The sequence below is a fragment of the Eucalyptus grandis genome, chromosome 8, assembly GCF_016545825.1.
Source record: "Eucalyptus grandis isolate ANBG69807.140 chromosome 8, ASM1654582v1, whole genome shotgun sequence".
Classification (NCBI taxonomy): domain Eukaryota; kingdom Viridiplantae; phylum Streptophyta; class Magnoliopsida; order Myrtales; family Myrtaceae; genus Eucalyptus; species Eucalyptus grandis.
This window is the reverse complement of record NC_052619.1, coordinates 37,516,586-37,544,443: the sequence shown is the minus strand read 5'-3', so window position 1 is coordinate 37,544,443 and position 27,858 is coordinate 37,516,586. Positions and strand designations below refer to the sequence as shown.

The window sequence follows — 27,858 nt, the reverse complement described above, 5'->3', positions numbered from 1 at the left end:
AAAAAACCGGACCAACATCCACTTACTCAAGTTTTCAGCAACCGAGGACTTGTCTGCCTGCCTCGGTCCGAGCAGTTCCTGATTCAGACATTTCTTTTGCTCATCCTACAGCTGACAACAATACTTCACTCTTTATCAAGATTTCATATTTAGCCACGTGAGGTCCATTTTCTAAAAATATAAAAACATTATAAAATGATTAAAATTTTGGAACAGACTAAAGTGTCATAAAATTAAGGAATAATACCACGAAAACCCTCAATTCAGTACTCTTGCGATAAATTTACCCCGGATTAATTTTTGACCACAAAAAGCCCCAAACTAGTATACACATAACGAATTTACCTCGAATTAATTTTTTTATTACAAAGAACTTCAAACTGATATATTTGTGTCAAATATACCATCTATTAGTTTCCGTTAAATTTGATTAATATTATGAAAAACTACAAAACTAGAAACTGAACGTAAAACATCAAACTGTTATACCAGTTAACTATCACATATCATCCGACTAAAAAATTTGACAGTAAAATTTTACTAAAACTAAAATAGGGGAAATTTTTTCACAAATATATTAGTTTGGAGTTTTTGTAGTCAAAAAATTAATTTGAGATAAATTTATAATTATATTAATTTGGGATTTCGTAGTATCCTAAATTAAAGTGTATCCAAACTAATGTACATAAAGCAAAATCATGTCAGCTAGGACGGTTCACGAGACCTAGTCCTTCAATGATGTAGTAAACACGAATGATACTCTTAAAGGGCAGTCTAACTAGGATCTCTACCAATAATGATGCTAAAAATATCAGAAAAGGAAGCATATTAAGTGCGTAAAATGTCAAGAATTTCTCCACTCGCTTATATTTACCAAAAGCAAGCTCGTATGACTGTGAAATTTAAGACAACAATCAAAATCTTTCATACGTACGCACCTCCACAACAAGCAAGTAAATGTTCCTTCTCACAGTAGTAGGGCAAATAGTATTTACTATTCTTTCTTACACAAAGCAAAAATAAATGTGATCATATATTTCTCACAGTTTATTGGAATACAGAGAATAGTTTACATATAGTCTGTGAAATCTAAATACGCAACTTGATAATCTCTTAACACATTGTTCTACCACACCAATCCAGAGAATTTGGCAAGCATTTTTATATATGCATTTATCACAATTGTACAAGTTGCCTCCATCGTGAAGACTATTATTTTCTAGCTAGCAGGTAGAATGTAGGACTCTTTCCACAAATTCCGTGAAATTTTGTGAAATGGTCCACATAGTACAATGCAACTTGTGGATGACTTCATATTTCTTATTGCAGTACCCTCTACCGTCGGAAGTAGTGACGACCAAGGTCGATGGGCCAAAGAAAAATGTGTTTGAATTTTGTATAAATGGTTGGTGTATGCGGTAGTCTCATTTTGCCTCTAGGTGATAGTAGTAATTTCATGCTAGGGAATTGTAAATTACAATAATATTTGAACAAAGGATTATTTAATTAGCATCTGTTTAACTAAATGGTTGACGAGGATGAGCCTCTCGGGCTTCGGAAATCCGGGCTCGAAAAGCCCAAGCCGAAATGCATCTATCCGCGACAACGCAAGGTTTCTTATTCTCTCGGTCTCGCCATGTACGATCGCATGTTTTCACGCATCCAACCTGCTGATTCTTCCTCCATCGATCGCCTCAATATCTGTTAGCATCGTCGCCCTCTTCTCTCTCGCTCTCGCCATGTACGATCGCATGTTCTAACCAGAAAAAGAGAAGAACTGGATACTGTGTGATAGTAGCTGGTCTAGCTTGGTGAGAAGAATGAGCAACCACCAACGTAATCAAGTAAGTCCTGCGAATTTCCCTTCCTATTCACACTGAGAAAAGAAAAACATAATGTTGAAGGATGAGACCATTTCAATTCTGAGTTATGGTCCATTAATTAACATGATTCTGGCAAGCACTTAAAATTAAATCATACACGTTCGATCTAATTTAGGGCGCCAAAATTACGTTAACTAACATGTCTCAGCTAGACAGTCACTCAAGCATCAATTTTGTCTTCTCTTGGTTTAGTTACCGATTGCTTTCATCCTTCTAGAGAGGGTTATCACACAAATAATTTCTAAACTTATGTCTACCATTTAATCAGTAGTACCAGGCCACTGGCAGCCTTGCCTCCCTAGGTCAAAAAATTCCTTATATTCTTAGGTAGAATTTTATATTTTTTTAAAAAGCAGTCATTTATATGTTATTTAGCTAGAAGCTTGTCTTACCTTCTCTAACCTGAAATCCTCAGTTCTCATCGCGTTTAATAACATTTCTGTATTTTATCTTAGTCGAATTTCATTCCAAGTATTCTTCTTATGTAGTTTAAAACTATTCAGCGTGGTTCTTACGCCTTCAACATCGATGGTAAGTAGCTCACAATAAGAACACCCCAATTAGTTTTAAAATTCACATGTTAGTGTCTAAAAGGTTGTCCTTGCTTGGTGGCTGGAGAGAGAAAAATTTGGGACTCAAATTCTTAAAAGGAGACCTGGATCCTTAGAATGCCAAAATTTAGTCCAGTGTCAAAAGTTAGGAAATATATATTTAAGTGTCGAAATCAAAGCAAAATAGATTAGTCAAGTGTTAACGGTGAGAAAATCTAGTCAAAATGCTAACGTAGCAGTTTTTTATGAGACAAGTGAAAAATGACGACGTGGCTAAATAAGCAAAAAAACAATGTTATTTTGCATGCTAACGTGGTTAGTAAGCTGAAACGACATCGTTTTCCCTCGAATTTGAATTTTAATATAAATATTACTTAACTTAAATTTAAAACTGAAAATTTTTAAAAATAAAAAATAAACAGAGGGTTGTAGAATGGTGAGGGCTATGCTAGCCCTCCTCACCGCCGCCTTGCCACTATCACTCGGAAGAGCCAGCGATGGTGGGGGTAGAGTCAATCGAGGTAGCCGAGCCCTAGTGGTGAGGGCTCGTAAGCCCTAACTTAGATCCGGGGTGAGGGTTGTAGCCCTCTCCTAGATCTGACGAGGGTCGCTGACCCTCACTTAATAGGCCAAGGGCCAACACTGGTTGGGGGGTCTTGCTGGATCTGGGGGAGGGCCACGACCCTCGCCCTAGAGCTGGGTGAGGGATGTAGGCCCTCACCACTAGTCGGCCAGGGTCGTCGAGCCTTGGCCAGGGGCCAGCGACCCTAATCAACCCTTCCCCCATCATTGCCAACCCTCCTCAGTGAGGGCGGCAGGGGCTGAGCCCTCGCTGTTTTGCAATCTTCATTTGTTTTTCCAAAATAATTTAATTTAATGAACATTTATATTAAAATAAAACAAAATAAAAGGTAAAACGATATAGTTTTGGTTTTTTTTTTATTGATTCAACTCTCCGACAAGTCACGTAGACGAGTTATATTATTAAAAAATTGTCACGTAGAATTTTTGGCCAAGGTCACCACACTTAGAAATTAGATATCCCAATTTTCAAAATGAAGTGACACTTAAGTATTCCATGCCAAGTTTGGTACTTGTGCTGTTCTTTTGCCTTCCCAAAAGTCAAAACTCGTCCATAGAGCAAAAGGGGTTCTCCGAAGCTCAAAAGTAAAAAGCCCATACAGCTGTTAATTTATTCTCAGAGCAATATTATAAGGAGCAATATTACGGGTTTCGTAATTTTTCCTCAGCTATCCATCTGTTTGTATTGAATGTCCACACCACGTGTTCAACCACGGTGCTTAATTTGTATTGTCCATCAATATTCGCACAAAAATACAAATTTGTCCTCGGAAGCACATGTAAAACAATCATCTTGCTTTACCAAGTGCTTATTATCACATTAATTATGTCGTAGCCAATACAGCATGCTGGGATCTACGACCGTTTCAGGGTGCGAGATCATGCCTCAATCCACATCGAGAATATGCTTCGAAGTATGCCTCCCACTTCGCCGGAGCATTGTATATTTAGGGTTCGTAATCAACTGCGCGAAGTCAACGAGAAAGCCTATGACCCAGAGATCCTAGCCATCGGCCCTTATCACTATGGAAATGGCAAGTTCAAATTCATGGAGGAGCAAAAACTGCGATACCTGCAGCAATTGCTTGATAGGAGAAAGGAGAGTGTCGACAGGTATATGCCGACTCTCAGGGAACTGGAACAGCGGGCGCGTAATTGCTATGCGGAAACCATTGACCTCTCCCAAGAAAAGTTTCTTGCGATGATGCTCATTGATGGATGTTTCATCGTTGAGTTCTTCCGTAAGTACAATCGGATGATAGCGACAGACAAAGACGACCCGGTTATGAATGAATGTGGGAATCGAAATAGCATTAGGCGCGATTTACTGCTGCTAGAGAACCAACTCCCACTTTTCGTCTTGAGCAAGCTATATGACCTGACTGAGGACGAGCATCATGAGTTCAGCAAAGTCGTCATCATGTACTTCCAGGGTGAACGAAAAAACCCCGACCGAAATTTGACGATTGGCAACTGGGAACATCTTCTGCATCTGTATCACGCGTGGTGCACTTCTGGCTTGCCTGAAACGCCCCACCTGAACTGCACACCAGTCATGCCCTCGGCGACTGAGCTAACGGAGTCAGGAGTCAGGTTTAGGGCTGCGCAAGGGTGCGCACTGAGCGACATCAAATTCAAGAACGGGACACTCGAGTTACTGGCCTTCTGTGTAGAGGACGACACCGAATCAAATTTTCGAAACCTGATCGCGTACGAGCAGCATCATCAAAGCAGAGACATCAACTACTTCACAGATTATATTACCTTCACGGATTGCCTCGTAACCTCTAAAGGGGATGTCGAGGTGCTTCGCCGCGCAGGGATTATTAAGAACTACTTGGGTGATGACAAGGTGGTTGCGCATATGTTCACAGGACCTATGACCACGTCACGGTATCTTATCCTTATTATTTCGAGATCTTCAACAATGTGAATGCACATTACACGAAGAAGTGGAACGCCTGGATGGCGAAACTGAGGAGGGAATATTTCCATAGTCCTTGGGCTTCCTTGTCCGTTCTCGCAGCCATTGTGTTGCTCTTTCTCACAGTAGCACAAACAGTATTTACTATTCTTCCTTACACAAAGTGAGGTTAAATGTGATGAATGCTGGATCATATATTTCCCCTGGACCATCTACTTGTGTTCTATAGCCAATAGTATTATCTTGGTTTTCCAATGAGAATGAACCACATGTGCTTAAAGAAAGATATTGAAAAGTATTTATGCTTTAAATGAGGTCCACAAATCTCTCTTCATTTGGCACTAGATGATTACAACAGAAAACCAATAGCACATTAGCAACGAAGTTGGTATACGGTTCAAAAAGAAAAGAGAGAAGAGGTACAACCAACTTAGATGATTACAATAGATATGGTGGGATCACCCTACGAATTCTCTTCTTCCCACAAAAATATCCAGCTGGTTCTCTGATCATGCTTGACCTAAAAAAAGAGTTACAATTCAACTTGGACTACAACTAAAAAGAACACGCAGCAGCTTCATATCTCTGAACGATTTGATAGAATCCACATCAATAGCAGGAGAAGTCCTCCAAATGATATTATCAGCAACCTCTGAATCAGGATGGATACTCCCAAATACAAAATCAGCCTTTGGACTGTCTCCTGATCAGCTATACTTGCATTAATAGAAAGGCCATGCTACTCTGTAAGAAAACAGCAAACGAATGAGCTTCTTAACATGACCCTTATTTTGCTGATAAATTTGTCTGAAACAGCCGCAAGTGAGGACAGCAATTGTTCCTTGGGAAGCCTTATCAGAACAACATTAAATTCTCATAGAAATCAACCGACATTTAATAACAGAAACACAGATATAATTCCTATTAGGATGGTCTAAACCACATTCATTCATGTCAGCCAAAAAAATATGCAATTGGCAAGGAGGTAAGTTTATTCACCTCCTTTGTCTGCACATTTGATTTCATGCATTTAATAACAAAGCTAGAATTAGCTTAAAGTCTAAACAAACTCAAAAAATGTACATCTACCAAGCATTCATCCTTGTAACAAAATTTTCCAAATTGCACAACACATCCCTCCTTCCTACCAAACCAAGCACAATGCACCCAATGACACAACGACATCATATGATCAGCAGATAGTACATCCATCACAGGTTAGAAGCCATAGGTTAGCAGGTTCAATAAGTCATAAAAGCAAACATGTACATGAAACATGTATAATAACCCCATGTGGCACTTCTCATATGATTAGTATGCTCATAGGAGTTAGTCGAATCTTCATTCATATCCGACTGAGAAGACACTTCCTCCCATGCCACTTTTGGCATTTGTTTTTTTATTGGGTGTTTGACCATTTGTTTTGGCTATCGATGCAAAATATAATCCATCTATTCCGATGAGCATGTAAGAAGAAGAACCACAACTTGTAAAGGTAAGAAACGCAATATTGAAGGGTAATAAAATAGTAATCACAAACCAAAAACTCTCAACAGGAATCTTGACGAGGCAAAAGGGCACTAACTCTTGTAAGGGCATAACCAAAGAGCAAGAAAAACACCAGAAATGGGGTTGAATAGAATCAGAAAAAACAACAGACGGTATAAACAACAATGGATTTGGAACAATTAGAACAGGTAATCACTCACCTAAGTTGAAGCAAAGCTCTGTTTGGATCAATCTTGGTCAACAATTGCGGATTTGGCAATGAACCGAGAGAGATGAAAACACGAACAAACAGCACCACTGTGGTCCACGTAAGCTATCAAAATTAATAGCTACCAAAGAAACGGTTACTCACAGTAGTTTAAGTCTATGCTTTTACCAATTTGGCATTGTAAGCAAAATATTAGTGTAATTAAACCAAGGATATAAGGAAAAATACAAAAATGGAAAGGGGGGCATATCAGGGGTACAAAGTTAATTTTCAACTTAACCAAGGATGTTAAGGATTCTTGCTAATGTGAAAGACTTCAAGTATCATAAAGTTTAAACATGCAGGGTAAAATATGGCTCACTTCCAAGGATATACATATATATTCAGGTAGAAGCGATGCAAGCACAAAGTTAAAAGGGAAAAGTTAATCATATAACATACTACTTGACATTGTATATTAATTAGCTGAGTACCCTCACTGGATAAAACGGACAACTTGAAGCATCAAAGTGAATATAACCTGTTGGAGAACAAATACTAGCTATTCATTCCATCTGAAGCAAAGGAAGCCGTAGGATTCCGTAATAGAAGCAAACAAAGACAGATTCTCCACACTCTTTTGCTGAAATTAAAGAGGCTAGTCCTACACTCAAGGCTCTAAGGCCCATTATGCTTCAGAGATCAATCTTACACCAAACTGATGAGGAACTGTAAAATTGCCCTTACTCTTTCTTCATGTTCTGCAGTCAGTCTCCATCCATGCAATATGAGCACAGGGACAAGACAGATACTGACATAGAGAAGAAAAGCTCCATGTGAAAGCTGCTTAGCCAACAGAAAAGCAGTTTCACTCTGGAGTCGCCCATTAGAAATTTTACAACTGGATCCATATTTCTCCTGTCAAATATATAACTAAGATCAAATAAATTCACAATAAATATTAAAGCTGGGCAATCTTCGTCACACACACAAAAAGGTTATCCGGATCGAGATGCTAAGTAGGATCCTTTTGAAGTCTTCCAGATCAGATCAAGATCATAAGATCCTACATATTTTAAGTATTAAATTCTTGCTTGAATCATTGAAAGTAGATGCATATTAACCTTTAAAAGAGGGATAGTGAAGCTTAAAGGTAGCATTCTCATGTGAGAGATTACTCTGGTTTAAATTCTTGGTTGCCAGTTTTTGAACTAACAATTAAAGCACCATGTCAAAGATGCAAAAGCATAAAATCTCCTTGCGCAAGTTTTTAAGGTGTATTAAATAGGATCACCATAAAATAATCACCATAATAATCAAGAAGAAGCCTGCCAAGAAATTACATTCGTGCCTTTTCCGAATTTCTAATCCTTTATTTTGTCCTTCTCTCTCTTGGAATACATATCATCTCTTTCTTTATTTCAAAGGATAATATATTATTCCCCTCGATCTGGGACACACTCCCCAATTTAACCCCCCGGAACTCTCTCTCTCTCTCTCTCTCACAAACTCACTTTCACTGGCTATTCTAGGTTTTTCAACTGTTTAAAGTTTAAGGTCAGTTCTAATCAGTATACATCCAAAGATATTATGATACTAGGCCAAGTCAAATCGTGCGCCAATTTCTCAAGGATGTAGAGGTCTCTCTCATCTCGTTGCAGAATGACAGAAGCTTTGTCTCTCTCATCTCCAAACGACGGGACAGTTAAGAAATCCAACAGTGGTCGATGCCCATCTCATCATTTATTCAAGACTGAAGAAGAAGTGATGGTGTCTCTGCACTTCTTCGCTTTCTACTGTTCATTCATCTTCATCCCTTTTTTCTTAATTCTCCAAGCCTTATAATTTCCAAATGGACCCTGAACATGATTAAGAAGAAAGTGGCACATGCGCTAGGGAACAGAGGCCCGATTTCATATTTGCTCCAGCTAAAAATGCAGAATTGCCTTCTAAAGCTTGAATAGTGGAATCGTAGTTGGGATCGCCATCCTAAGATACAGATCACGACCCTTGCAGACTACCGTTTTTCTTAGAATCCAAATTGTTCAAAGTTTTTGAGTCGTAGAATCAAATGATCGTGATCCTACAATCTGGACTGCAATCCTAACAACCATGCACACATGCACGCACGTGTACACGGAAAAGAGTCTTGTGATGGTGTGAAAGAAAGTGCAAGAAAGAAGGAGACTGCAGGTCAGATTGAACAACGTACTTGGCCCCAAACCCCACCAGCTAATTTCTCAAACCAAAACAGTAAAAAATCATTAGCGAAGGGCCTTTTGAATACTGCAAGAAAAGTGGATGACAAGTTAAAGCAATGTTCTTAGATTAGATAAGAAACATCAACTGCCTTTCACCAATTCTCAACTCTTTACCTGCTTTCCTCAGCACAATTAAGTCTACTTTACATGGCTGGCCATTATATGGAATTATCTCTGCCAGGAGTCCGTTCAGATAGCTTCTTTCAAGCAGGTTCAACACTAGCCCTCTTCAACAATATATCCAGAATTTGCATAGGCACCATGCAAAAGCTGAGGAGACAAACTGCTTGACCATGTAGAGAAAGGCAAAGGAGAAGAAAAGGAGGAGGAGAAACAAAAAAGAGGCCAAAGCTGAGAAAAATGTCCCTAGGAAGAGCAATATGCTCGACAAAATCCCAAAATGCTTCACATGGCGAAATTGGATGAAAATATTATAGAGTAATTTTCCTCAACCCGTGTCAAGCAAAGTGACATTGAGAAGAATGTGTTATGAGCACTCAAACAGAAATGATGTCAAAGTATATAGGCATTCAATGATGTTAATCCTTTGTCAGAGTTGTTGGTGGCCGAAGGTGATGTTAATTGGATTTTTATATCAACACCGAAAAAATCCTTCATAATATTTCCGTGTAATTCAGCTTTTATGCAACATTATTTGGGATTTTGTTGACATTTTGCTCAATTCTACCTCTCTCTTTTTTTTGGTAAAGTTTTCACTTTTTTACATAGTGATCTTCCTCGATCATAATTCTACCTCTTTTTCCTCCCTCCTCTTCCGCATTTTCTTCTCCTTTGTCTTCTCTTTCTCTTTTGCCGCACCATCCTATGAAGTAGAACGATCAAATCATAAAGTTAAAATCAAGGGCCCAAAACGAAATGCTTAACTATGTTAATAGAGCAAGTTGAGAAAGCATAGGCGAACTCATGTAATAAACAATGGTGGCAGAACAAGTTGCACAGGCATTTTAGCTGTATTAGATTTTATTTCAGAGAAAGAAATAATATTCAAAATCTAAACCTAGCTTCCACTCATTGAGTTCACCTCCTGATCAAACTCAGGTTCATTCTCAATTTTAACAGCAAATCAGTTCCAAGTCTGAAACCTAGAACCTACCCTATCAGGACTTGTTCCCAATTTTTGAAACCGGGAACCAACCCCTGTGGACCCTAGAACAGACTTTGAAACCGAACCTGCCAGTTTGAAGCTTGTTTCAGGTTCCACCGTGAAACAGCCACATCTTCTTTTCTTTTCAGTTTCATTCTTTTTTTGTTCCATTGCAGCTAGGTTATGCTACAATATGCAGCAAACCACATCAATCCCATGAAGTTAGTTACCTGCCTGTCCTACAACAATTCAGAATCCATGGACACATGACTTCCCTGATCGTCAGACAAACATAGACACTTGCAGGCAAAAATCCAAAGAAAGCTTCGTAAAAGATCACGACTACCAGTAACCTGAAACAGCACTTCACCAAAATGACTTTCGCCACTTGTAATAAAAGAATTTCCACTTGACCTCCCTTGACCAAACGACATTAGAATATAGAAAGGCAGAAAAAACACCAGCTGATCATTCTTTAGCTAAGCAGAACATGTCCACAGGTAAAATTGTGGAAAAATCACATCAAGTCCTGAGCTCAGGTGGATTGCGAATCCAAGACTCAAGAGCCAATTACCCATTGACCATCCCATCTTCCTCGCGAATCCATCCACGACTCAAAAAAATGGAGACAAGAAAACCATAAACAGATAGCAACCATGTAAAAGACATCGAGACGCACCATGTCAAAACCAAACCAGACGAAACAAAGGGAAAAATTAAGGTAAATGGGCGGCAAGAGGCGAGAGGCAAATTGGTGCCTCAAAAACCGTCGAGGCCGAGAGTAAGCGTAACTCAGCGACGACCCTCGAGGTCGTGAGTTGAGCGAGTTGAGAGAGAGAGGGATCGTGAGTTAGAGAGAGAGAGAAGTCTGGAGTCTGACTTCGGGTTTTCTTTATGACAAAAAAATTTAATAGGTAATTCCACACCTAACATAAAAAAAACCGGACCTGTATCCATTGATTCAAGTTTTCAGCAACCGAGAACTGGTCCGGCACAGTCCAAGCGATTCCTGATTCATACATGTCTTTTGCTCATCCTGCTGACAGCAATACTTCACTCTTTATCAAGCTTTCATGTTTAGCCGCGTGATGTCCATTTTCTAAAAAACTGTAAAAACATTATAAAATGATTAAAAATTTGGAGCGGATTGAAGTGCCATAAAATTAAGGTTTAATACCACAAAAACCCCCAATTTAGTACTATTGCGATAAATTTACCCAAATTAATTTTAACCACAAAAAGTCCTAAACTAGTATATCCATAACGAATTTACCTCGAACTAATTTTTTAATCACAAAGAACTTTAAACTAGTATATTTGTGTCAAATATACCATCCATTAGTTTCCGTTAAATTTGATTCACAAACTTCAAAGTCTCACTCTATTTACACATATACATAGGGTTCACAAAAGAGATGGGATCATCCCGATCCTCTTTTGACTCATCTTCACTAAGATCATTTTCCAATATTTGTTATACCCTAAAGTGATCTGATTGAATTGGGTATTGGCATCTATTGTTAACGGGCCTAGTTGAGCAGCAAAGTATAGGCAATTGTGTTTGACTGAAGCTCGTAATGGGAAGGGCCCAGTTGACACGCTATTGATTAGGGTTTGCTAGGTCTCCTCTCTAGCCTATAAAAGGGTAGATTATACCTATTAGTTGCTTTAATCCCATTAAAAGCTGCTATATCGAAATAGGTCATAAAGAGGAAGATATGGTATTCCGATAGATCCTTGATTATCAGAGTGATCTACTTTTCTGCAAGTGAAGCAATGGCTCAAACAAGTATGCTTTAATTCCGCTGTATTTATTGATCTCGATGTTTTACAATCATGTATGGATCCGTTTGTTCTTAATCATTTCCTTCGAGCTCTTCATCTTTTCCCCGCTGATCGTCATCTTCAGGCTCCTCCTCCTCAGGCTCATCTATGGGCCTGAAATGTTGTCCCACAACCGAGTTGAGATTACGTTTCAGCAAATTCTACCCCACCAATGCAAAAGCTGAGAGACAGACTGCCTGACCGTGTAGAGAAAGGCAAAGGAGAAGAAAAGGAGGAGGAGAAAGAAAAAAAGAGGCCAAAGCTGAGAAAATGTCCCTAGGAAGAGCAATATGCTCAACAAAATCCCAAAATGCTTCACATGGCCAAATTGGATGAAAATATTATAGAGTAATTTTCCTCAACTTATGTTAAGCAAAGTGACATTGAGAAGAATGTGTTACAAGCACTCAAACAGAAATGGTGTCAAAGTAAATAGGCAAACAATGATGTAAATCCTTTGTCAGAGTTGTTGGTGGCCAAAGGTGATGTTAATTGGATATCTATATCAACACCGAAAAAATCCTTCATAATATTTCCGTATAATTTAGCCACTTCTAAGAGATTATTTGAGATTTTGTTGACATTTTGCTCAGCTCCGCCTGTTTTCCCTTCCTCCTCTTCCGCATTTTCTTCTCCTTTCTCTTCTCTTTCTTTTTTGCTGCACCATCCTGTGAAGTAGAAAGATCAAATCATAAAATTAAAATCAATGGCCCAAGATGAAATGCTTAACTATGTTAATAGAGCAAGTTGAGAAAGCAAAGGCGAACTCATGTAATAAACACTGCTGGCATAACAAGTTGCACACACATTTTACTCGTATTATATTTCAGAGCAATAAATAACACTCAAAATCTAAACTCCGCTTCCGCACCGAGTTCACCTCTGATCAAACTCAGGTTCATTCTCAATTTTAACAACAAATGGCTAGGACGATCGGTTCCAAGTCTGGAACCTGGACCTACCCTGTCGGGACCCGTTCCCACTTTTTTGGAACTAGGAACCGACCCTATGAACCCTAGAACCGACTCTGAAACTGAACCTGCCAGTTTCAGGTTCCATCGGGAACCAACCACTTCTTCTTTTCTTTTCAGCTTCGTTCTTTTTTTGTTTCATTGCAGCTTGGTTATGCTACAATAATATACTAGGGGTGTCAGTAACCGAACCGAATCGAAAAATTCGATTTTTCGGTTTGATTTTTATTAAAACCGAAATTTTTCGGTTTGGTTCGGTTTTTATCGGTTAACCGAACCGAACCAAACCAATAAACCAAAAAGTAGAACCATGAACCAAACCGGCAAAGGCCAACCCTATTTCTTATTCTCTCCCGTCTCCTCTCTTCTTGAAGGTGCGACGGCGACGACGACAGCGACTGTGACTGCAACGGCGACAAGGACGGCGATGGTGGCAAGGACAGCGGCAACGGCAACGGCGACAAGGACGGCGACCAATTGAGGGACCGATTGTTCCGCCACGCCCTTTTCTCTTCTTCTTCTTCTTCGTCGGCAGCAGCGACTTGTGGAGCCGTGTGTCTTTGTCTTGGGTTGAGCAACAGCGATTCGGAGACTGACCCTTTTGTCCTCACGATGCCGCTCTACTACGTCATTGCTGCTGATGGCATCGCTCGATTTCAGGTTTGTCTTCAAACATTGTTCGTCTTTCATTGCCGACGTTTCTTTTTATTTTTTCATTGTTTTTGGTTGTCTGCGAGTTATGGGCGTCAGTAAAGGCAAAACCCATGTTTCTTGATCCCCTTTTTGGTGTCATTAAGAGTAGAGATCACAGATCAATGTCACTAGTCGGTTATTTCATTTATCAGAGTAGATACGAATAAAGAGTACCGGTTTATTGCGGTTGAACTTTTGCCTAGATGCAAATTAATGATTCTGCCTGTAGTTGGTAGGGATGAGTTTTGTTCCTCAGACAAAGCTATTGCTTCGTAATTCGTTCTTTAGCATTGGTTGTTCGTGGTAAACTAATGCACTTTATTCATCAAGATTTGATTTTTCTTTTGTTTAAGCTGGGGTTGGATTGGAAAATTGGCTCCTAGAATCACTTCTACATAAACAATAACTTGGTTCTAACTTCTGTTACTTCAGATTAAAAGGCTTGCAATTATAATTCTTTTTTTTCCCGTGGGCTATAATCCATTTCAAGCGTGAATTTATTTTCCTCTGGTGCTCTGCAGGAATCCTTCCTGTTTATGCACTTGAACAACTTCATGGGTTCTGGTTTCGGTTACTAGATCTGGAATCACTTCGACGTTTTGTTTCTTTGACTTGAGTCGACCCACAAACCTGAGCTGTCCAACACGAAGGTAGGCTTTCCTAATGCTGATAAAGTTTGTCTAAATTACTCGATCTCTAAGCTGAGAATAGAGAGAGCTGCACTTGCTATTTTTGAGCCATTCTGTTTTGGTGAGCTTGTTCAATAGGTAGGTGAGAACCATAGTTTAATTGCTTGGGGATTTTTGTAGAGCGCCGAGGAATTGTGCTCGACCAGGATGGTGACCTCGTTTTAACAAGGCGAGACCGTGAGTATCTTTTCTTATCTCCTTCTACACCCATTTCTAAACTGTACATGCATTTCAATTAGCTTTGAATTCGCCAGCAATCCTGACTAGTCTGTCGTGAGAATTCATTCGATTGAGAGTTACGAAATCGATTCTGGTCTCGGGTTGCCCATTGCTTAACCACACAATGCTCACATGGTTTGCTTTTGCATCCTCTTTTTCCTACAAAATGGCGATGATGATTGGACATTTTCCGACGTGCAGAACCATCTTCGCATTGTTTTAGTGTGATCATACAGCATAACATCACTTCTTCTATCCCGAATGTCGGGTTGCAGGTATTAGTTACATTCATGATCTTCTCTTTCGATATGCTGTGAACTGCTTGACATTAGATGACTTTTTTTCCCCCCATTTGTTCAGGTTTGGAAAGCTGAACTAGCATTATCTGATTTCGTGTTGCATACCATGTCCACTTCTTCTGAGTTTGACAGAGTTGTTGCATTGGAGCTTGGTGCTGGAACGGGTATGTTGGTTTCTACTGCTTGCTTGAATATGTCAAGCAATACTGTTCCAAAAAACTAAATTTGCTTCACATATTGCTTTGTTTTCTCAGTGGTGAAGTACCATGAGGGAGTGTCCAAGTAATTTAGAGAATATGAGGAGATTTACTGTCATGGGTGTCTTCTTCTTGCAAGCATAGTAGCTTAGGTGTAATATAAATTGCCACATTCTGAATGGTCAGGATCACCTTTACCTATCGGTGTCATTACATATCAATACATCCACTATTTAAACAAAGAGGAGGGCTAGATAATCAATTCAATGTAGCTTTGTACAATGTTACTGTATGGAGAGTTTGCTTGCCATATTTACTGTGTAGAGAAGAGTATTGACTGAGGCCCCTACTTTAAACTGTGATGTCTTTTTTATACATGTATCTGTCATTGTATGTACGCAATAAGAAGAGAAATATTCACTGTACAGGTTTTGCTTTGACAGAGTTCAAAAGTCTTCCTCCGCTATTTGAGGAAACACCCAATGCTGTCCATGAATTGACTCTTGCAAGTAAGATCAAGTTTACTCTTTATTGTATTTGATTCTTTCTTCTTGTTGTGGGCCTAGAATGATGCTTTAGTGGTATGCAAATAAAAGTGGAGAAATCTGAGTTTTTTCAATCTCTTATGCTTTTATAAGGTTATTTGTCCTACCTTTTTTATGTATTTCTTATTTGTTTTGGTATGTTACTTCTCGAACATGGTTGCTCAATGTCTTATATTTATTTGTAGATCTCCCTGTCAAGGCAATAACATCATTTGCAAAGCCAAATATACAATGATCAAATCTTTAATAAGTTAATCTAGCGGGACAAATAGAAAGAAGCTGAGATCTGTTGTATGGGAACACTTTAAAAAGGATAGAAAATAGCCAAGATAAAGCCGAATGTCTATATTGTGGGGCTATTATTGGTTGTTCTACTACTCAAGGGACTAGTGGGATGCATAATCATTTAGGTAGATGTAAGAATTATCCATATGTGAATGTGGAGAAAAGGCAAAGAAGTGCCTCGAATGAATCTATTGGGGTTGGTAGTTCTATTTCAGCTGGTCCTTGGAAATTTGATCAAGATGCTAGTCGAAAAGATCTAGCAGCAATGTTTATTATTGGTGAACTACCTTTCAAGTTTGTGGAACTTGAGGCATTTCGGAAATTCATGAATAGAATCTAGCCAAAGTTTTTAATCCCTTCAAGAAACACATTAAGGGAGGACTATTATAAGTTATACCTGGAGGAAAAAAGCAAATTGAAAAATATTTTTCCGATACTTCTCCAAGGGTTTGTCTTACGACTGACACGTGGACTTCATGTCAAAATCTAAGTTACATGGGTCTTACTGCTCACTTTGTAGAAGCTGATTGGAAGTTGCAAAAGAAAATTTTGAATTTTTGTCAAATCCTAGGACATTCGGCTGAGACTATAGGGAAATGAGTTGAGAAATGCTTAACTAGTTGGGGGATCAAAGGCATTTTTTCTATCACTGTTGATAATGCTAGCTCCAATGACTTGGGAGTTCAATACTTGAAGAAAAGACTTAACTCCTGGAATGCTCTGATATTATCAGGTGAGTTACTCCATGTGAGATGTTATGCTCATACTTTCAGTTTGATTATGAGAGAAGGTTTGAAAGATATAGACGATTCCATTGTTAGAATATGCTCAGCTGTACGTTATGTGAGATCTTCTCCTTCGAGATTGCAACAGTTTAAGGAGTGCATTCTACTGGAAAATATTGATTCAAATAATCTTATATGTTTGGATGTGGAGACTCGGTGGAATTCAACATACCTGATGTTGGAAGTGGCCTTAAATTTTCAAAATGCTTTTATCTCATTAGATATTCAGGATAGAAGATTTGCTGAAGAGCTTTCAAATGTGAGAGGGTTGCCTACTGATGATGATTGGGATTATGCCCGTCGATTTCTTCCTTTCTTGAAGTTGTTCTATGATGCGACTTTAAAAGTATCGGCTCTTCTTACATCACTTGCAATGATATGGCAAAAGATGTCTATGGGATTTATATGATGATTGATAAATATTATGGAGATGAGGATAGGAGTTTGCCAGAAACAGCCAAGAGAATGAACATCAAGTTCAATAAGTATTTTGGCAATGTGAACAACATCAATCTCACATGGTTCATTGCATGTATACTTGACCCTCGACATAAGATGGAGTATGTGAAATGAATGATTAATCAAGTGTATGAAGGCAATCGGGCAGAAACTTTGCGAGATAGAGTGACAAAATCTCTGACATTATTGTTTGAGCAATATCGTACCGGCACATACCCCCAAAGCAGCATGAGATTAAAGGGGACAAGGACAGTGAACGTTTCAATGTCTCCTGTGGTTGGTGCGGACATTATGACTGAGATGTATCTTAGCCAAACGAGACAAGAATATGTGGAAGAAAAATCTGAATTGGATAAGTATTTGGAAGAAGGATGTGAACAGTATAACTCTACCTTTGATATATTAAATTGATGAAAAGTCAATTCTTCCAAATATCCTATTTTATCTTCCATTGCTCGAGATATTTTGGCCGTGCCCATCTCCACTATAGCATCAGAGTCTACATTCAGCACCGGAGGTCGAGTACTTGATGTATTTCGTAGCTCATTGACCCCAATGATGGTAGAGGCTCTTATATGTACTCAAGATTGGCTACGATCCGCACCACTTTCACAGTAGATCGAGGAGAATTTAGAAGAACTTGAAAATTTCGAGTCAGGTGAGAAAAAATAACCATGGAATATTTATATCTTTCAATATTACAATTGATATTTCAATTCTCATTTTCATTATGAATCTAATGCAGAGTTGTCATCTACGACCATGGACCTGAATTCAATAGCAATTTCTCTTGATGATTGAATGTCATCTTTAAGCTCGAAGTAGCGTAAGGGAGAGAGTGTATGTCTGGACCATTTTCTACCTTTGGTTTTAGATAGAAATGTATACAAGGCCAAGCAAGAGGTTTAGAGTTAGGTGGTAGTGTAGGATTGCTAACTGAAGATGTTTCGATGTCCAAATTGGGTTAAAACCGTAATGATTCATAGAGAGTGACTTTCTTCATTTTCTACCTTTGGTTTTATTCCCCTCTCTTCTTAGATATGTTGAGCTTAAAACAGTCATGCATGTTCATAAAGAGTGACTTTCTTCCTTGTCAAGCAATGATGCAAATAGAAAACACAGAAGCGAAAGTATATATTGTGACATCAGATTCCTAAGTTGAGATCACTAATTTTATTTCAATTGTTTTGGTCAGGGTATATACAAAAGAAAGGAGCAGCATTGTGGTTATTGGGCTTAGCATGCACACAACTCCTGTGGAGATGCGTGAGAAACTTGCCATTCCTAAGGCAAAATGACCTTGAGCCATTGGAGAACTCTGTAGTTTGAATCATATAGAAGAAGCAGCTGTCCTTAGCACCTGCAACATAATGGAGATATATGTTGTCACTTTGTCTCAGCATCGTGGGGTTAAAGAAGTGACTGAATGGATGTCTAATGTGATTTACTTTTGCTCCTTGCCATGACTATAATTTGGATTCTTGCAATAATTAATTGCCCTATGATACTAGTTTTATGGAGGGATAAGTACACTAACGGTGCCATAAGTTGTGTACGGCGCTCACTTTGGTGCCAAAAGTTTCCGTCGGATCACTTAAGTGCCAAAAAATTTGAAAAATGCTCACTTTGGTGCCAACTCCGACGAAATTGGCCGGAAATCCGACGTGGCCTTTTTTTTATTAATTTTTGACGCCGACATGGCTCGTTGGAGAGTTGAGTCAGCATCCAAACACCAAAACGACGCCGTTTGGCATCTTTCCCCCAACTTTGAAACCCTAATCCCCAAATTGAGAGAGAGGGAAGCTCGTCTTTGTGTCTTCTTCTTCCTCGAAGACCCACACCAGCAACGGCACTGGCACGGCACCAGCAACAACACCGGCAGCACACCAGCAACGCACTGGCAGCAGCCCCTTTGACCCATCTTCTTCCTCCTCCTCCTCCGCCCTCGCCTTCGATTTTTCCTGCAACAATCTCAGTCTCTCCTCGCTCACCTGGTCGAGCAACTACAATGGTGGCTGAGCGACGGTGGCCGAGCAGCGACGGTGGCCGAGCGACGGCGGGCGAACAACGGTGGCCGAGCGGCGGAAACCCTAATTTTCCCCATATGAGCTAAACGGCGTCGTTTCCATGAAGCCATCCACGTAGGACGGCAAAACGATGTCGTTTTCTTAAGGAGGACCGAAAACGACGTCATTTAAAGGCTTATCGATTTTTTTTTAAAAAAAAAAATCATTTTGGCCGGAATCTTTCGCCGGTGGCACCAAAGTGAGCGTTTTTCCTCCGATTTGGCACTTAAGTGATCCGACGGAAACTTTTGGCACCAAAGTGAGCGCCGTACACAACTTATGACACCATTAGTGTACTTATCCCGTTTTATGGATGAAAAGCACTAGTTTCCTTTGAGTTCTTGTTAATCCGGGATTCTTTTCTTCTTTTTTCTCTTCTTCTCTAGTGAACAGAATCCCTGTTTCAGAGCTTTGTCAACACCGGTTTTTGTTGTACAATGGGGATGCTTCACAGCATCTTTTTGAAGTCTCAGCAGGTCTTGATTCTCTTGTCCTTCGAGAAGGACAATTTCCTGGACTAAATGGGTATACTTGCTAAGTGAAATGTGATGTGAGGCATAAAGACTATAGTAGAACATTCAGATGAGAAGATAAGTTGTTAGCAATACCTTATCACGATTTCATATGCTTATGGTTGTATTTACGAATCACTAGTGTCAAAAAAACACTTAAAATCGCTACACTGCAAGTAGGACCAAATATTCCTTCTGGGAACAAATTAAGATTGGAAAAGCAAAAAGCAGGGCAATTTTTGATCCAGACCAGTTGCCCATGAAACCCAGAAAGTCAAAAGTGAAGCTTTCACTTCCTTTTGAAACCCAACTAAATTGGAAGCAATGCAAAACTCGAGCCATTTCCAAGCCCACAAAAGAAACCACGTCTCGGGACGCCATCCTCCTTCCAAATAATTCTCACACAACGTTCCGAGCTCCCGTCCTCGTTGTCGCTTCTTATCCTCCCTGGTTTCTTCTTGCTTGACTTCTCTTCGAAGAGAAGTCATCTCGCTTCTCATGATGTGATAATTCCAGGAGAGTGAAAGGGCTGTAACAAGGGAAGAAGGAAGAGATCTAGCTCAAAGACATAGATGAACGTCAATCAATGAGCTTATACAGAAGGTAAGCCGTCCCCAGAAAAAAAAAAAAAAAAAAAAAAACCGAAATCCAAAAGTTGAAAACCGAAAAACTGAACCGAACCAACCGAACCGAACCGAAAGTCGTTCAGTTCGGAAAATTTCTCTAACGGTTTGGTTCGGTTCGGTTTTAAAAAAAAAAAAAAACTGAACCAAACCAAACCGTTTACAACCTTACAATATACCGAAAACCATTTCAATCCCATGATGTTAGTTACCTACCTATCCTACAACAATTCAGAATCCATGGACACGTGACTTCCCTGATCATCAAACAAACATACGCACTTGCAGCAAAAATCCAAAGAAAGCTTCATAAAAGATCACAACTACCAGTAACCCGAAACAGCACTTCACCAAAATGACTTTCGCCACTTTGATAAAAGAATTTTCACTTATCCTCCCTTGAACAAACAACATTAGAATACAGAAAGGCAGAAAAAACACCAGCTGATCATTCTCCAGCTGAGCACCAACATTTCCACAGGTAAAATCGTGTAAAAATCACTTCAAGTCCCGAGCTCAGGTGGATTGCGAATCCAAGACTGAAAAGCCAATTACCCATCGACCATCTCTTCTTCCTCGCGTATCCAAGACTCGAAAATGGACACAAGAAAACAATTAAGAGATAGCAACCATGCAAAACACATCAAGACGCACCGTGACAAAACTAAACCAGAGGAAACAAAGAGAGAGAGTTTGTGAGTCGAGCGAGTTGAGAGAGAGAGAGAGAGAGAGAGCGTGCGTGAGTCTGGAGCCTGCTTTCAGGTTTCATTTATAAAATAAAAAAATAAAAAAAAAAAAGGTGGTTCCGCATCTGAAATGAGAAATCGTACCGGTATTCACTTATTCAAGTTTTTAGGAACCGAAGATCGGTCCGGCAGTTCTGATTTGGAGGATTTCTTTTTGCTCATCCCTACGGCTAACAACAATAATTCACTCTACCACCCGCCGCAGTGGCTCAGCTGGGTAGGCACTAGACTTCTATCGAGAGGTCTAGTGTTCGAAGCTTGCAGGAAGGCTAGCTTTGAGTCTCTCGGTGACTTACCCGGTGGCACGTGTGTGGTGGCTAGCACGTGTCACCCCCAGTGGTTTACCTCCGACTACCGGCCGTGCGGGGTTCCCTGGGTCACCAAAAAAAAAAAAAAACAAAACAATAATTCACTCTTTATCAAGCTTTCATGTCTAGTTGGTGTTGGGTGAAGGTACATTTCCTAAAAACTATAAAAATATTATAAAATGGTAGAAAATTTCAGGGTGAAGTAAAGTGCCATAAAATTAAGGGTTAATACCATGAAAATTATCAAATTAGTATGCAATAAATTTATCCAAAATTAACTTTTAACTCTAAAAAATTCCAAATTAGTATACAAGTGACAAGTTTGCCTCAAACTAATTTTTTTGGCCACAAAAAATCTCAAACTGATATATTTGTGACAAATACAATTTTTATTAGTTTTCGTTAAATTGAATTAATATCACAAAAAACTACAAAACTACTACCCATGTGACAAACTAAGCATAAAAACTCAAACTGTTATACCTATCAACTATCACGTGTTATCCGACTCAGAAATTTGACAATAAAATTTAACTAAAACTAAAGGATGATAAATTTGTCATAGATATATTAGTTTAGAGTTTTCTATGGTCAAAAAATTAATTTGAGGTAAATGTATTATAACTGTATCAATTTGGGCTTTTTCATAGTATTCTAAATTAAATTATATCCAAACTAATGTATAGGAAACAAAATCATGTCAGCTAGGACAGGTCACGGGACCTAGTCCTTAAATGAAGTAGTAAACACGAATGTTACTCTTAAAGGGTACAGTCTAACCAGGATCCTTACCAATAATGATGCTAAAAATGTCAGAAAATGAAGCATATTAAGTGCGTAAAATGCCAAGAGTTTCTCCACTTGCTTATATTTACCAAAAGCAAGCTCGTATGACGGTGAAATATAAGACAACAATCAAAATCTTTCATACGTACGCACCTCCACAACAGGCTTTGCCGCAACCTCGTACACTTGTTTTTGCGACGTGGACTCGGCGAAAATTTCATCAAACTCGTAGGTGTATGTATCCTCGTTAGTCTTCCGCAATTTCAACATTTTCAGCCAATCATGGTAATACATAGGACTTCAATCAGTGCATCATGCAAAAGAACAATTTACCCGTATTTTGCCAATGCGTCTTTTGCTTTTTAGGAGCAATATACGTAAATTGTTTACTCTTAGATAAAAGTATTTTCTTTTGAGGAGCAAAGAGTATTTTCTTTGTACTTTTTTTGCTAAAATTTATTATATTCTAAAAGTTATGATAAATTTGCATTTGAAGTTACGTGTCAACATTTAAATATCATAAAAGTTTTAAAGTTCCAAATTAAAAGAAAAATAGGTCAAATTTTGTGAATCGCTAGATTTAGATTAAATAAAAAGTAAAACTCGTTTTAGATAATTCCCAAACAATTCGCTTGGATCAATAGACCATACATGTAATGAAAATAGCAAAAGATCGTTTCAAGTGTCATAACTTGGCACAAATGGATACTTAAGTACCATAACTTATTAAAGTGACACTTAAGTGCCACATTCGAATAAAAATGAATTACTTAAATGCCACTCCGGTCAAAATGCTGACGTGCGCAATTTCCAACGACGTAAGTGTAAAACGATGCCGTTTTGCACGTTGATGTGGCCAAATAATGCAAAAACGGCATCGTTTTGGTGCTGACGTGATAAAAAATAAATATTAAATTAATTAAATTAAATTTTAAATTAATTACAAATTAAAATATTTAATATTTAAAATTAAAGGGGAGGCGGCTGAGGGCCGAGCCCTCAACTACCGCCGCCGCCGAGAAGGGCCGACGACGGAGGGGGTAAGGTCGGCTGGGGTTGCCGAGCCCTCGCCCCAAATCGGGAGAGGGCTACCGAGGGCTCGCGGGCCCTCGTAGCCCGATCGGCCGAGGTGACCGACCCCAGCTAAGGCCTAGCCAACCCTCCCTCCATCGCCGGCAGCTGAGGGCTGCCTCCCCATTTTCTTTTTTTTTTTTTTTTTAATTTTTTTTTTTTTTAATTTTTTTAATATTTAAAATTTTTATTTTAAAATATTTAAAATAATTTTATTTTTAATTTAATTTAATTAATTTTTATATTATTTTTTTACCACGTCGACACCAAAACGACGCTGTTTTGCACTTGCTTCGCCGGAAAATCGCCACATCAACATTTTGGCTGCATTTTGGCCGAATTTGTACTTAAGTGATTCATTTTGCTCCAATTTTGGCACTTAAATGTCACTTTCGTAAGTTATGATACTTAAGTGTCCCTTTGTGCCAAGTTATGGCACTCCAGAGGTCCACACGTCAATGGAAATAGAACGTGAATGATTGACATACCCTAGTTACTTATCTTTTCTTGAGTTAAATGCCAATAAAAATGTAAGACTTTGTAAGTAAATAAAAAAGGAATGAACCAATAAGATGTTGGGTCAGATGGTGAAAAGGTTTGCTCTTCTTGTGATGTTAGATTAGGGCCTTGTTAGTAGCACTCTTGGAAGAAAATCTTACGCACCAGAAAGATGAGAGAGAGGGTGACCATAAAATCGTCCAAGGATGTGCAACAGTCATTGTTCGCGAAAGGTAATCGGAACCATTTGACATGAATCTTTAATTTAAGGCGACGATTAATTATATAATATCTCTTGTAAAATGTCGGGAAATCCTTATTCTCAACTCAATATGCCTAAAAGGGAATTTTGTTTTGTGTCTGTAAACATGTTAAGTCAATAACACGTTTCAAATATTGATGGTAAGTCGTAAAACATGACCCTTAGTTATAAGCTTGGTCAGTATTTGTAACTTATGAAAGAAATAACTATTTTACCATCAACAAATTCAATAGCAGACTAGCACTTATTTTTAGATTTTACAAATAACCACGTAATTATTTGTAAGTGACCGATCATTTACCAATCTAAACATCCACCAATCCAGTAGTAGATTACCACTTGTTTTTAGATTTTACAAGTGGGCGCGTAATTATTTGCAAGATACCCATCAAATAATAATTTTACCATAAAAGACCTAAGCTTACTACTTATTTTCAGATTTTCCCTTAATTTTGTCCGTCAAATAGTGTTGATTGATCACTCAATGAGTCGATTAATGACACATCATCAACTCTGTTTTGAGAAAATTCCTTTAGTTCCCGAAGATTAATTCGCAAAAATTCTCTTTTGTGAGAAAAAAAAAATTGAATTTTTATGAAGTTGGGAATGGGTTATGAACTCGCTATATATACACACGCACAGTTGAAATAGTTTTAGCTTTTCTAAAGAACCTCAATGTTAGATAGGGGAAAAAAAACAAGCTTCTTATTTTTTTTGTCTGATCCAATCCCATATATATTTTACAAGCTACTTTATGTGCAAAACCCTACTTCCTCACTTGTGCATCCCCCAGCTCGTAAGAAGGTGGAGAATTAAACTCCCCACCTTATTCTTCCTTTGGAGGTGACGATATTCTTGACACAGAGCACAACAATGGCAACAGCAATGAACATAACAATCGTCGCATGCGTTCTGTTGCCATCTGAATTGAGTCTTCAACCTTCTACGATTGCAGCAACCGCAGCAGCAAGCTCCTCCCAAAAAACAACCCGTCAAAGTATTGGCTAAACAGTAGAGTGCGCCTTTCGAAACACAGGCTGCAACAAAACGAATATAATAGTATCATCATTGTTGATTTTTATCATTTGAGGTAAATTACTGTGGCGGCCCTAAAAATTCTGAAGTGAGATATACATGTGCAATTTGAGGCAGGGACGCAAAATAAACTTTACAGGAACCTGGCTTTGATATTAAATTAAAACATCAAATCAAAAGTTTAAACCAATAAATAAAAGAAGATCATATATATATATATATATATATATGGAGAGAGAGAGAGCATATAACTCCATAGCAAATGATGTTGGATATTTCAATCTTTTAAAACATTATTTCAAGTACAAAATGGCTATTGCTGTTCGGAAATGTGGCACACATTCACAATTTTTCAAACACAGACTTGTACATTTAACTCAAAAGATTGCACACGCCACTTATCAAAGCCTAACCATCTGTCTCTCTGCTCTCCACAGCTCATTACATTGCCGCCTGAGCAGCTCCTTCTCCTCTCTCTCTCTCTCTCTCTCTCTCTCTCTCTCTCTCTCTCTCTCTCTCTCTCTCTGCTTTACACAGAGGTCTAAGATGGTTGCATATGTCGTCTTGCCTCAGATTTATTAGGTAAATCAAAGGCTACTAACGTGTTTAATGGTTAAATAATAGATCATGCAGATGATAGAACATATAAAGAGTATTGTTAAAGACTAAAGACGGCCAGAAGACTGAACGTAACACACGTCTAAAGTATATTCTGAAGATTTCTAGACTTCTGTGTCAAAGTCTAAAGACTGCCAGACGTTAATGTCAAATTCTATTCTATATTAGAAATCTATCAACTTTGACAAATTCCAGACTAAATGTGAATGAAGAACTAGAAGACAGACTATATGCTAAAACTGAACCAGAAGATAGATTCTATGCTGAAGCTGAACTTATTCAGACTGTATCCAGATCTTAAAGCTAAATCTATTTAGAAGCAAAATATGTTCAGACTGACGTCCAGATTGTAAAGTCTATTGCACTCAGACTCAAATTGTAAAGTCTATTGCACTCAGACTTTACATCCAGATTCGACAGAACGTAATACAAGCCTAATTATATAACGGTTAGTGATCTGGTTTGGATTCCACATCAAGATTGATTTGATTGATTCAATCTAATTGATTGACAATTGGATATTGAAGACAAGAACCTTCTATACGAAAAAGCTCTACTTATGGAAACCAAGATTCTGTTTGTATGGGCGATCGGTATCAATTTGAGATTCTACTTTTGTCACTCAACGGCTACCAAATCTTCTATATACAAATCTGTCCAACGGGTAGATTGGAAGACGATCCTCAAGATACTGTCCAACGGCTAGTTTGAAAGTAGAGGAGTATTTAAGGAAATGAAGGACCAATGAGGAAGTAAGAGACGGAGCGTAAAATTTATAATTCCAAAGTCTAAGCAATCTTTTTTCATACACTTGTCTCTTGTCAGCTTAAACGTTTGTGATCGTGAGAGAAATACCAAAAGAGTGACTTAGTGAGATAGTGTGATCTACTACTAAGTGTTTGCACTCAAAGTTGTAATCTCTTGTTGATTGCATAGTGGAATCTGGCCAAGAAGGCTATTAGCGTGGGAGAGTGGACGTAGGCTTGGATTAAGCCGAACTACTATAAATCTTGTGTTCTTATTCTTTTCCCTGAACTCATTTATTTTGTTCGTAACTCTATTTAACTGCTAAAGTTTGATCTCGCTCAAAGGCTGCTGCTATTCAGACTTAGTTTCAAAAGTCTGTTGTTATTCAAACTCAGGTTAAAAATAAAGGTTTTTACTGCATTTTGCAGAATCTGTTTTCACACCTATTCACCCCCTCTAAGTGTTCATACTAGCACTTTCAAGATTGAGATACAGGATATGCATGGCTGGGGTTTGCAATTACGAAAAGGTTGATGGTTCGTGGAGGTTGAGGATGATGTATAATGGATTTGTGAAAAAAAAAAAAAAACTAGTTTACAAATACATACACGAAGATCCTTCGTCCGCGAACACCGCGATCCTCCCAAAAGTGACGCATGGGCAAAAAAGCGTTGTGCAACCTGAAACACGTACAACAATATTATACATATCACAGCACCCATGAACTATGCTTAAAATTATACAACTTTGAGTGGACAAAAAGAGCAACAGCTGCATGGATCGTCGCAACAATGAAAAATATCGGAAGACCAAGTGACGGAGTTTTTCTGTTGCTGCGGAAGATGATGATGATGGTGGTGGTGGTGTTTCTGAAGATAATTAACAGGTAAACCGGTGCCGACCGTGTATCCTTGAGAACGAGGAAGAGGGTTCGATTTCTGGGACGACATGGTTATGTCCTTTTAAGGTCAGCAAGATATGGAAGATAATGATGGCCGAGTACTGGGGGTTAAATAAAGTGTAGGATCTTAGTGATTGGAAAAACTAACGAAAGTGTGGTGTGTTTCTAAGATGGTCACAAGTGGCTTCGGTCTTATTTATAATGCGCAAGCTTTGATTTTGTAGCTTTTCTAACACAAAGCGACGGCTTGTTTAGTCTACGCGGTAGTGTTGCGATAAGTGTACATATGGTCACGTTATCATTTTTGTTGACGCAAAACTGCACTGCGAAAAAGCTCAAGACGCGAATATGGACTCATTATTATTTATATTGTGTGATCCCACATTTTCTCTTAAAGTGAAGGTTATTCCACATGTAAAGTTTCCACATTTCGTACCTTTTCATGACAACCATCCATTTTGGTAACCGTCTTGATGGGAGACGGTATAGAAAGGGAACGATCATTCATTTCTAATGGGGTAATCACAAGGTCTAACACAAACCCTCTCAATTTTGGAATACACCATTAGTATATGAGGGAATTGGGTTAGTAGAATGTGTCCAATATTTCTCTAAATTTTCAGGATTTTCCGACGAACATGAATATGAATAATGGCTAGAGATTTGTCTATAATTGACCTGGTTTCCGCATTTGATTTTAACTTCTAAAACTCATTA

General features: G+C 38.6%; 1 protein-coding gene and 1 long non-coding RNA gene across 3 annotated transcripts; one reads left to right on the top strand and one right to left on the bottom strand.

The window, feature by feature from the left end:
* The first annotated feature begins 1,719 nt into the window (after positions 1–1,719).
* On the top strand, positions 1,720–5,195 carry LOC108954579 (UPF0481 protein At3g47200). 2 transcript variants are annotated; one of them, XM_018860810.2, is made up of 2 exons: positions 1,720–1,844; positions 3,852–5,195. In XM_018860810.2, exons 1-2 carry the CDS (start codon positions 1,821–1,823, stop codon positions 4,947–4,949), a joined length of 1,122 nt encoding a protein of 373 aa, XP_018716355.1. In that variant the 5' UTR covers positions 1,720–1,820; the 3' UTR covers positions 4,950–5,195. The 2 variants fall into 2 exon arrangements, with proteins under 2 accessions (XP_018716355.1, XP_018716357.1); XM_018860812.2 differs by having other exon boundaries at positions 1,742–1,844; positions 3,861–5,195.
* Positions 5,196–5,251: 56 nt separating this feature from the next.
* Positions 5,252–9,530, bottom strand: LOC108954582. Its single transcript, XR_005545955.1, has 3 exons — positions 9,012–9,530; positions 6,650–7,554; positions 5,252–5,684 (listed from the first exon to the last, which is right to left on the bottom strand). It is a non-coding gene; the product is annotated as an uncharacterized LOC108954582 (long non-coding RNA).
* Positions 9,531–27,858: the final 18,328 nt, after the last annotated feature.